The 12,524-nt window shown below is 34.0% G+C and overlaps 1 protein-coding gene and 1 long non-coding RNA gene across 13 annotated transcripts in view; one reads left to right on the top strand and one right to left on the bottom strand.

The window, feature by feature from the left end:
- Positions 1–6,609, top strand: part of PDE5A (phosphodiesterase 5A) — an 87,916-nt gene extending 81,307 nt beyond the window's left edge. For all 12 annotated transcript variants that reach the window (XM_087936207.1, XM_026697972.2, XM_087936204.1 and 9 more), the window contains 2 exons: positions 1,175–1,258; positions 1,569–6,609. In XM_087936207.1, the coding sequence (XP_087792333.1) occupies positions 1,175–1,258; positions 1,569–1,706 (222 nt within the window). In that variant the 3' untranslated portion in view covers positions 1,707–6,609. The remainder of the gene's footprint in view (positions 1–1,174; positions 1,259–1,568) is intronic.
- Positions 6,610–8,535: 1,926 nt separating this feature from the next.
- LOC113434683 (uncharacterized) lies at positions 8,536–10,132 on the bottom strand. The gene is made up of 3 exons (XR_015744131.1): positions 9,988–10,132; positions 9,710–9,803; positions 8,536–8,712 (listed from the first exon to the last, which is right to left on the bottom strand). It is a non-coding gene; the product is annotated as an uncharacterized LOC113434683 (long non-coding RNA).
- Positions 10,133–12,524: the final 2,392 nt, after the last annotated feature.

The raw sequence follows: 12,524 nt of genomic DNA on the forward strand, positions 1-12,524 counted from the left end.
ATATAGTTAGAATTCTTTTTCTTTTACCAATAATGGACAATATTTGTAACTCAGTGTTGAACTGAGGGGTTGAAAAAAAGCATCGATGATTTTATCATTGGGTAATTAAATGAAAATAGCAAGCTCAGGGAGCATCAAGGACCCCTCTTTATCCTTTATTGCAATCCGATCAGCTTATTACTGAATCATGAAATGTCTAAATGTCTAAACCTTAACAGCAACAAAACCCCAAGCTTTCAATTGTTTGTATGTACTGTATGTGTTAATGCCCTCCAAACAGTGATCACCATCATGTTTCAAACTAGCATTTATGGGGTCGATGAAGTTCATTTCAGATATACATAAAAGCCATTTGATTTCTCAGTGGTTGATTATTTAACAATTAGAGCCTGTAATTAAATATACAGTATGGTCCATCTGCCTTGAAAAATTAAACTGAAAAGAAAAACTGAATCTGTGATATTGAATTTGTGCTTTATTTTCTATAGGATGTAACTAGCCATTTCATATGGCAATTGTAAAATTAGAATAAGACGTATGTAGAATGAACCTGAAAATCAGAGTTATGAACTTAGCTAGCAATTCCAAGATTTATGCTTTCCAGAGAATATGCTCTATGTGCACATTAAAGGAAGTCACCAGAATTATTGAGTTATTATAATGAGAATACTCTGAGATAGAATATTGATATGAAATGTATTTTCTATAAAAGGGATTTTTGGGGTTTGGGGGGATGATCTGAATATATGCCCCACAATTTGAAAATACATGTGTGTCTGTTTTTTTATTATAAATCAGTCAGTGTTAACTTTAAGCCATATGAAAAATGATTTGATGAGACCAAAGACAAGATGAAGTCACATTTAAGTGCATATTTCCATTTACATTGATTTTTTTTCATGGGATTTTGACCTGGTTCATTTAGAGTCTCCATTAACAATATTATGGTAGCATTAATGGATTGTACCACTCCAGTAAAATTCCTACTTTGCAATTAAAGAAATTAGGGATCAACAAAACTGGCTTATCAATGACTATATAGGTTACTGAGACTGAACTGGGATTTCAATGCAGACCAACATCTCCTGGCTGAAAAGGACAAGGTGATGGACACGGTCATATTTGAATGTTCTAGAACTATTCTTATTCCAATATTTGTATTTTTTCCCCCCAGGATTTAATGAACAGAGAAAAGAAAAACAAAATTCCCAGCATGCAAGTTGGATTTATTGATGCTATCTGCTTACAGCTTTATGAGGTATTCTGTATGACACTGTCAAAGGCCGTAATCATTTTTATCAGGGTTATCTGCAAGTACTGAATTAAAAACTGTATTTTATGTTTAAAAAGGTTTAGGTGTAAGCAGATGACAGTAATTATCTGTTGAGATGAAGGCTTCAAAATCTTAAAAGCATATTTCAAAGAAGTTTACTTTATTTCAAAGTGTACAGCTAGACAACACTGTTTTCAGGGCCTAATTTATTCCTTACAAGCACTGAGAGACAGAGGCTTTCTCCTAAGACTTGATTCTCTTTCCATTAATTTAATTCATGTTTCTGTTTTTGCAGGCATTAACCTACATATCGGAAGCCTGTTACCCTTTGCTTGAGGGCTGCAGGAAGAACCGGCAGAAATGGCAAGCTTTAGCTGAAGAGCAGGAAAATAACTTGATGATTGGAGAAAGCAATCAGCCCAAACGGAACTGAAATAGACATTCATTAGGACATTTGGTTTACAAAGAAGATATTTATATATAATAATGTTTTATTAGACACTGTGTGAAATATGTGCATAATTTGCCACTGCTGTATTTTAAATAACAAGAAATGTATATTTTTGCACAGCACTCAAGAACACAATATGAATTATTTTTATGTAGTCTAATGTATCATAATTGTATATTTCCAATCGATCTGTAACTAGCAGATCTAGTTAGCCCTGGTCATTTAGATAGTGGTATGGAAGTGGACAGTTTTTAGGACTGCTTCAGAAAATTCTTGGTACTGAGTTGTATATAGTTATTTAATTTTGGTCAGTGGCCAGTACTTTAAAAAAATACTGTATGTGGCACTTTCTGGTTTATTTTTTTTTATATAGTGCCTCTTCTTAAATGTAAATAATAAAAAAAATAGTGTTGCATTTGAAAGCTAGAAGTTACCAGAGAAGCAAGTGGGTAGCATTTGCTTGGTGTGGGAGAGGAACAGAGCACTGAATTAATATTGCTTGTTCTAAGAAATCTGTTTTTTTCAGGGTGAGGCATGTTGAGCTCAAATACAAGTCTCAAGGGAATATGCTGCATCTGTGACTTTTCCTGTCATGGGAATGCTTGAGTTTTACTCATTATGTTGTAGCAGCTGAGGAAGATCTGCAAATGAAATTGTCCAGAGTTCCTTAATAATAATGAAAAGTTTAAGAAATATATAATTAAAATAGAACTACTTAAAACTATAAGAGTACTTAAGTTGTGAAAAAGCTGGAAACGGGGCATGTAGACAGAAAGAAAAAAAAAGATGAAAATGATATTCAGTATATTAGAATCAACATATGATCCTGTTTAAAATATTAAATAGTAAATAGAGAAACCCATGAAATCAATAGGCTACACTATGAAAAAGCCAGGGTTCATTTTAAAATGGAATAATTGCTTTGGGTATCATAAAACAGTACCAACAACATCAGAAAGTCATAGCCAGTGCTACTTAAAAATAGCTTCATTTTTTTTTTTAAGGAGTGGCTTTTCAAATGAAAGAATGCTCTAGAATTTCATAAGACTGAATTTCATGAAGCACAATCAGAGTTTGTAAACAATATGGAATTGCCAAAAGCATTTAAGAAACTCTGTCAAAAGTAACTTTAAAGAAAGTTAAAGAATGCTATGACAGGGAATGGCCTAGGATAGAACAAATCCTGCTGGCAGTCAAAAACAATGTCCAGGATTACCAGCTGTCAGACAAAAAGAGGACATGTCCTTTTTGTCCTTATGTCCTCTGGTTGGATGACATAGCTTTAAAATCAAATATTGTCCAGTTTTTGTTTTTGAGTATGTAACAAGCTGCTTCTCTTTTCTCAATGGCACAGCATTTTCCTAATGCTAAATGCAAGTGAACAAGGTCAGCTCCATGACCTTAATTAGCACCTTCCCTCAGTTCTATGCAACTGCCTCAAACTGACAAGACCTTAATCAGTTACAGGTAGTCTTCAACTTACAACCACAACTGGGATTTCAATTTCTGTCACTAAGCAATGTGAGGGTTAAGTGAATCATGCCACATTTTACAGTCTTTTTTGCCACAGTTGCTGAATGAATCACACGCCCATTGGTTTTGCTTGTCAGAAGCCCCCCGGGATGGTTGCAAATGAGGACCATGTGACTTTGAGATGCTGCAGCTTTCATAAATACATGTCCAGCTGCCAGCTAAGCACCCCAATTTTCATCATTTGGCCATGGGGGATGCTGTGATGGTCATAAATATAAGGACTTGTCATAAATCATTTTTTCAGCATAACTTTAACAACTGGTTGTTAAACTTTTTTGTCAGTTTTTTACTGTAATTTTTGTTGCGGATGCCAAGAAGGATAACCAGTGTGTCTTCCTTTGCCTGTTCAGATATCTGGTAATCCTAACCATGTATAAAACAATATTTGGATTGCCAGAACTATTTGTCCATATTAATTATTAATGTATGTGGTTTTCTTTTGCCGCAGTACTACTAGAAGTTAAAAAGAAAACACATATCTTTTTTAAATTTTTGGTAAATATAAGAACATTTGCACTTTTTTGTTTTTATTTTGGTACTACGGTCAGGCTTATAGTTAGGGCAACAGTTTAATTTATTAATGAGGTAAAAGCTATCCTCTGGTTTCTCTCAAGATTATTGTATCCTTATATCTTTAGAGAAGCAAAAGGAGCTCATCTTAAAGAAACAGGAGCTTTATTTATTAGGTGCTTCTGGGAAAGGTTTTCTTATTAGCTCTCATGCTAAGAGCTTATTTATGAGACTCTGAACCTGAATTATCTTCGGGATGGTGGTACAAATCAGGTCAGTTAGCATGAGTATGTTTTTATTGTGTGCAATAAAAAGCATTATGAAATCTGATTTCCATTCTGGAACTCAAAGCTAGCTTTTCTGTAGGGTTGGGTAATGGTGAGGTTATTACAGGCTTTATTGTTTGCAACATTTTAAAGTCCCCAATTAGTCAAATGAAAACACTCAACTTTGCTTCCCTAACCACCGAACAATATATATTCACTAAATTTTTCACTCCTACTCATACATTTGATAAAAATGTTAGCTACCATTTGATTGATCTTTTTACAAAAGCTTATTTGTATCATTTCTGATAAATCAATGCAGTTTCATTAGTCCCTGGAACCCGGCAGTATGAAGCTAAGCAGGCTATACCCGTGCTGTTCTCAGATCAGTAATATACTACAAACATTTCTTCGAAGTAGAATAATTTCACACCACTGAGGCTTCTCTGTGACATGGTAATTTTAATGAGACTGATTTGCTTTCCTATTTAAGGGTAAATGATCTGAAATTTGTGGTGTCCCTTCTAGGAATACTAAAACAGATTAAAATCCTACTTCCATATTTAAGCGGGGAAAGCTAACTGAATAGTTAAAAGTAATATATTAATATATGAGGTTAATTAATATATGAGGTTATTAATTAATTAGTATATTAATATGTGTGGTTATTAATATATTGAGGTTAATATATTAAGTTAATACAATCTAACAAATGGAGTTTAATATAAAAATCTCAACAAATTCCTTAAATTCTTACAATCACTAATATGGATAGCACACCACTATTTAACTATAAATCTTAAGTGTGGTAGACTCTCCTTAACTATGTTGTAATTTGCATGATTGAAAGGAAAACCCATTACTAACATTTTGTAGGGTAAGTACAAATCAGCTTAAGAAAGACAGATTATATACAAACAAAGAATTTACAGAATTCATTTTTGAGAAACTGGAGTCAAACAATACTATTTTGTCTGAAATAAATACGACTTAAATAGACATATTGAAATAAAGCATTAAGATATGTCTCTTCTAATTTATATGACATAATCAATTTAATGAAAGTTTTAATAAAGTTATTAAAGATCCAGGAATATTTTTTTCATAGGAACATAGTTCTATTTACTAAAAAGAAAGACCAAATTATTTTAATATATCACTATTTTATGAAGTCTATCATATGTATTGTTCCTTCAGTTTCACGTTCATAAATTAAAGCATACATTTTAAAAGGATTAAATTTAAAACCAAACTAATTTCTGTTGAATCCTGAAGGAAAATTAGATCAGTGATTGATAAAAGTTCATGGATTTTTAGACTTGTGCAATTTAAGTACACAATATATGTGAAGCTTATCAATGAAATGTGGAATATGTCGAAGTTTCCAAAGCTACTTCCAACCTTAAAAAAAAAACAGGTTCTCAATTTAAGATAATTGGATTTTGGGATGTTAATTTCCCAAAACATTGACCATCCATTTTCAAACTAACTTTTTGAGGCTAATGATGTTCATTTCAGATATACAAGTACATAATTTGACTTCTCAATAGCTGATTATTCAGCATTAATAACCTTAATGTGCGATTAAATGTGTTTTTTCTCCTTTGAAAAATTGCAGTGAAAAGAAACCTGAATCTAAGATATTATTTTTTTCTGCCTTTTCCATAAATTTAAGTAGCCATTTATAACACAATTATACAACAAAAATAGGATAACCTGAAAATAAGAGTTATAACTTAGCTAACATTATCAAGTTTAGGATAAATGTAGCAATTCAGTATCATCGGCCATATTTGATATAAACTCTGGGCAATACAGTATTCTTGACTTTCATAAAACTCACCCAAATTTTTGGTGGAGTTATGGAGCCTTGTTCATTCCAATCAGATTAAAATTATATTTTACCTTTTTCTGTAAAAACTGGAGATACTGTGGATGTTATCTCCATCGCTGTATCCTCCTATAAGCCGTATTATGTAAACAGGCCGATGAACATGTAACCTCCAATCCATTCCCTCAACTTTTACTCGCCTTTTATATGTAGAATGAGAAGAATAGCAGGAAATAGAAATGAAATGATATCAATTTTTCCCTTGATTTAGAATTCTGATTTTTCATATTTCTCTAAATCACTGGGACATTTTCCATGGACAAACATCCAGCGTGAGCTGAAGGCAAAGAAAATAGAGGAGGCAATACTGCTAAGTTTGCCCTAATTTTCTCTCCTTGCATGTAGAATGTGTTTAGCATTATGACTGAAGAGCACACATCCCTAGAATACAGTAAGAACACTCATGATTTTGAGATGAATTTCTTTTATAGAAATTGTTTATACATCACCTGCTGTACTAATAGGGTTCTGCTTTTTTCTGCTTTGAACGAATACAATGTGTGTGTGTGTTTCTGAACACATTACTTTTTTTACCTATTTGTTGTTAACTTCTAAAAGCTTATTTATCTTTGAAAGATTACACAAAGTTTAGATCTCTCACTTACTTCAGTTACAAATATTTTTTTATTTAAGGTAGCTAAGAGACCTAGGAAATATAATATGCTATTAAATCATTTTCTCTTAAGTTGCTATTCAGTTGAGTTATTTATTTTTGTTCATTATTACTTCACTTTCCCAATTTTAAATACTGTAACAAAACAAGGTGAAAGTACTGAAGGGTAAAATATACATACAAGTACTGGTAATCTTCGACTTGTGACTACAATTGGGCCTGGAATGTCCATTGCTAAGGAATATAGTTGTTAATTGGACCATGCCTATTTCACATATTGTTTTGCCACAATTGTTAAGCGAATTACCATGGTGAATCATGCTTTCATGAAGCAAACTCAACTTTGCCTATTGACTTTGCTTGTTGTAATCCCCTGGGACATTGTAATGGTTGTAAGTGTGAGGATTGGCCATAAGTGACCCTTTTCAGTACCTCTATGACTTTGAACGGTCATTAAATGAATGGTCATAAGGCAAGGGCTATCTATGTACATTAAGTACTTCTTTAAAACACATGGTTATTATGCTGATACATACTAATTCTCAAGCTCTAAAGAAAGCATATCAAATGACTAGTATTTCTGAAGTCCTATATTCTTAAAAATAATTTCTCAATTTGTGGTTTAAAAATATAAATAAATGTATATTTCAGTGCCTAAATGTACAAAATACCCTTTAAAATTTTGCTTGGTTATCCTTGCATTAAATTTCTTGGCAAATCTGAATAATATTTTTTCCTGTATGCTAAAATATTGCAATGAATTTTGAGCCATCCTAACCGTACCATTATTACATTCAAGAGAGAGAGAAAATGAAGAATGGAATACATAATTAAACTAAATAGGATATGTCAGGAATGAATCAACATAGCTTCTTGCCAGTTCTATCTTTTGAAGGGACAGGGTGGTGGTTGTTTTGCTAATGCAACATATACAAACTAGCAAGCCTTTGAGCAGCTTCCATGATTTTCCTCTCAGACCTAAAGCAACCATTTCTGCTACAGGATTTGTGGAAAATTCTAGGCCAAATACAAGGAACATGCACTTCATTTGGTAAGCCAACATTACCAAGAATACTATGAGGTAAAATCAAGTGGGCTAGGTCAGGACACCATTCTCCATTCTGGGGCCTTGTTAGGAGGATGGGGTTTTGTGGAGTTTCAATTTCAGCATATCTGGAGGATGCCATGTTGAAAAAGAATGACCATATTACTTCCTTTTGTTCCAGGTTGAGATAATGCCTAACAGCATAAATCATTCCTAGTTTTTTGTGAGGATAAAATAGGCAGTAGCCCATGCATGTAACCTGGAATGTGTTGGAAGAAAGATGGGAGGTTTTGTAGAACTGGAAATTCAAAGTGAAGCACAGCAGGAACTTCCACCATTTGTAGAAGGTCTGGTAGGTGAATACATAGACTGGCCATTTCCATTTCAAATCTACAAAATTTCATCAACATAATTAGCTTGATATCTTAGGTTTTTCTATAAACTGTAATACATTATGAGAGATACTGCTTGCTCAGTGGATTTTAAAATATGGCTATGATTTGATAATATCTAATCTAATATGGCATGATAGCTTATGTAATCTCTTCAGGTAATAACATGTTCAGAAAATTGGAAGTATTAAGAGATTTTGGGAAGTTTCCATGTTCATTTTCCATAGCATAGAGATTTCTCACTGCTTCAGAATTCTCTCTATCCTTAGCCTTTTGATCAAAATGTTTAACAGTTCTGAGACAGGATTAACCTTACAATAAGATTAGGGAAGTTCTAAGTAGAACAGTGGGTTTTCAACAGGGGATTCTCTGACTGAATTTCCTTTTTAGCTAATGTGTTTATAGTGGGCCTTGTATGTATCACATTCACCATGTATTTCTTTCACATAGGAAAAGAAATTCTACATCCTACCTAAATAAAAAATATTTCATTCTTTTTCAAAGAACAAGAAAAGTATTAGAAGTTTTAGTTTTATTCATAATTTTGAAAGAGCTGCAACAGGTTTTGAATCAGTCATAAGTGTATACTTTTAATTGGCTAAATCACACTTCAATAAAAGTTAATAGACTAGCCCAAATATTTATTTAATATCTTGATCCAAACATTTCTTTATTATTAGCTGCAGATTACCAAGCATTGCTTAGTGATGATTTTGAAGTTGTCGTTCAAAGTTCATTCTGGAGAGGATGAAAATAAATAGACACTAATACCTCTTAGATAACAGCAATTACTACATATATTGACATTGAAAATGCCTATCAATTTCATACCAACTTAGACTGGTTATATTCAATGAATCTGTTAAAATCAGCTGCACAATACAGCTGTACTCTCATTTGAAACACAACAACATAAAGACAATTCCATACAACAATAAAATTGATGAATGTACTACTATTTGCTCATCTCTATTTAGTGATTCTTCAATTGTGGATGAAACCACACTTTTCCTTCTACCACACTTGAACTTGCAGATTAATTTGCAGGGTCTTGGACAGGTTGCATATCACATACATATGGACATTTGTCCTTCAACAGAAGAAGCCATTGGTTCAGAAGAACAACTAAGAGGCTCCCCTTGTTATTGTTTTTCCTGTGGATTTCGTTCTGCTTCAATGAAGAAATCTGCCAAAAGGTAGGATTGATTCTATATAACATGGAGACAGAAATAATTCTTTAAATTCTTACACTAATTTTAATCAGGCCAGTGCTGGGTTCAGATCCTGGAAGTCATGCCTATGTGCCTTCTTATTCTACCTGCGAATTATGAACTTCAATTCTTTAGAAGATCTTTTGTGGTCAAAATGAAAAGAGTCCAAGAGGCTAGTAGAAGCACAAGATGACAAAAGAAACCCCCGGTAGGATGGAAAAATCCCTCAAGCAACTAAGTGAATTAACTATGTCCAATTGACATGTGGATCAGAAGAGGAGAAGCATCCTTGAAAATAGAATGGTTTTTGCTGAGTGGAATTTGCTGTAAGTAATCAGTTCTCAGCTCATTCATAATGAAGAATGACTACTGCATAACAGTTTAATGGATAGTTCTATTCAGGTTATAAGTAGTTTTAACAGCAATTTATCATGTTGCACTATATACTTATCTAATAATCAAATTTAAAAATATAAATAGCCTGCCTGCCTAGATGCACTTAACACTTCCATTTCTCTTCATACCTTAAGTACTTCTTGGATCTTTCAGCCTTTTCTTTTTGCCTTGTTTCTGTTGTTCCTGCTCCTGCTTCCGTCCCCATTCTTTATTCGGTATTTTCTATAAGTGAAAGATTTACTTTTTAAAAAAAAGAGGCCATGCAAAAACTTCAAATAATTCACACTCCTCTGCTCCCTAATTTATGCAGGTCATTATTTTTTTTTTAAAAAAATGTTTTCTTGGGAAGTATATGATAATCAGTGCTGGATAACATTAAAGAAATTATTTATATATGATAACTCACCTGTTGTTCTAGGTTTTGCTTGCCATCCTCATTTTTATCCTTAAAAAAAAATAGAAAAATAAAATCATTTGTCTCCCCTTTTTATTTCTCAGGGGAAAAAATCTACACAAAACTGCAGATTAGGAGTAGGAAATCTGTGTAGCCTAACCCACCTTGCTGAACATGATCCATGTTGTGGGTATGTTGCTGCCTTCCTCTTAGTGCCCTAAGATATCTAAGGTACCCTAAGATGTTTAAGATGTCTGGCGAGTAAATAACTATTTAATAGAGCAAGTCAAGACCTTTAAATATTTGAGGGTTTTCTTCCAAGCTATAATCACAAATCACTATGTCACTTTAAATGTATAAAAACCAATGTTGGCTTTATAAACCTTTTACTTCTTCAAAGGAGCTCATCATAGACCTGCAGTGCTGAGACCTGAGTCCAGTTCCTTTGGGAAGCTCAGCTGGGCCCTACAGGTCATTCCTTCCTTTGGGAAGAGTTCAGTCCAAGTTTTTGAGAACCATCTTTCAAGTACCTTGCTGAGTTTTAAACACAGTCCTTTGCCTTCTTAGGATTGAAACTTCTGCCTAGATTCACATCTTCTCCTGCTGGCTTATGGACTCCTTCTTATCAGTTGGTTTGGTCCCTTTAATTAGGACCGACAACTTCCAGGGTTCTTGGAGCCAGATGATACACACTAAATTGCAGCGATTCATCACCTGCCATAATCTTGATGGGCTACAAACATGCACTAACTGATCTCAAACAGTGGGCCATTGATGGGCCACTGTTTAGACCACTGGACAGTGGGCCACTCTCCATTTCCTCCCCCAGCCAGCTAGATATCTCAGTTGAGATGGAGCACGGGTATCAAACTCGACCACGTCATGTGACATATCATGACTTTTTTGATTTTGTGAAGCCAGGGTGGGCATGGCCTGCATGTGATGCATCGAGCCCACAGGCCACCTGTTTGACACCCCTGAATAGAGGAATAATTGAATCGCTTTTGTTACTCTCTATTGCACTATCTATCCAGGTGCTTGCCAGAAATTATTATTTGTACTCTTTACTAAATGTCCTGGACATTGCAATCTGTTTTATCTTAAGAATTTATTGTCAAATCAATCAGATTTTATTTCTCTGTCCACAGCCAAGTACTGTTCTGTAGTTTGCATAATATGCCATAGTAAACTCTAATCCTTTATAGATATTTTAAAATATGTTTATTTATTACATGTGTTAGATTTATTGCCCACCCATCTTACCACAGGAGAGCTTTTTAGCTTAATTAACTGTGACCTTTGCATTCTGTTTGCTACTCTGTGACCAAATAAAGATTTGATTGCTTGATTCGCTGCCTTCTTCTAACTTTAAGGGAATCCATGCTATTGAAAACATTCTCAGTCTTAAATTAAGTTTGAAAAGTATATATGCTTCAGACCAGGCATGAATGGATGGACATTGGAGCCGCAGAAGGCATTTCTGATAACCGGTTTGTCTCTCTTATTCTCTACCTTTGTGCCTTCTGTCTAGTGCTTTTCCCTTCACTGTTTTCTCTCCTTCTCTGCCTTTCTGCATGGTTTTTGTGCATTTTTGCCCTTCTACATTCCTGTCCATCTGCTTCTACTCTCAGCTCCATTTTTCAGACTTTATCTGCATCTTTCTCTTTGTCGTTTCCCCCCCAAATTATAAATGCTATAGAGGTCGCCCTCTACTGGTGGTAAAATAATCTGCACCAATTTAATTATTTTTCTTACAGGGTAGTATTGGAACTGTGTACTTTTGAGTAATATATTGAGTAAATAATAAATAAATCTAAAGAATAAACTGAAAAAAGGGAAATGTGCCCATCCATTTTGGTTCCTAATTCAACCCACTTTTGGAGTCTGGCTTCTTCCTTTTTTTAAGATTTTTTTTTTCTTGTCTTTTTAAAATTTAACTCAAGATGATGGTGAATATAACTATACTCCTTTCTCCTCCTATTTTCCCCACAATAACAACCTGTGAAAAGGGCTATGGGCTGAGAGTGACTGGCCCAAAGTTACCCAGCAGGTTTTTCAAGCCCAGTTGACTAGAACTAGACTAGAACTCACATTGTTCTGGTTTCTAGGCCAACACCTTAAACCAATACATCAAACTGGCTCCATTTGTGGGGGTGTTTTGTGGCTTTGTGTGGTCACAGAATAGCATGTGAGCCTCTTGGACAAACAAAAAATAAGCATCTTGGTTTCAGGCTTTTGAATACTGAAGAATTTCAGTTGATCTTCTATTCGGTCAAGTGTGGAAGAAAAAGATCTTTTGAAGCAGCCTAGCATTGGCTTGGGAGGCTAGAGAAAAAGAAATCTGTTCATATGATTATGAACAGATTTTACAATAATCACAGCAAGTGCTACTACTACTTACAAATGTGCCGTTTTCACTCTGAAAAAAGAAGGAACAAAAAGTTAGTATTTCATTCAGCACTTCCTTCTAAAAGGAGATCTAGAGCAAAGGTTAAATACATAACAATAAATACTAATTATGTTTAATTGTGTTTAAATTATTTTAATTA

The sequence above is a fragment of the Pseudonaja textilis genome, chromosome 6, assembly GCF_049901715.1.
Source record: "Pseudonaja textilis isolate UNSWEBS1 chromosome 6, rPseTex1.2, whole genome shotgun sequence".
Taxonomy (NCBI): domain Eukaryota; kingdom Metazoa; phylum Chordata; class Lepidosauria; order Squamata; family Elapidae; genus Pseudonaja; species Pseudonaja textilis.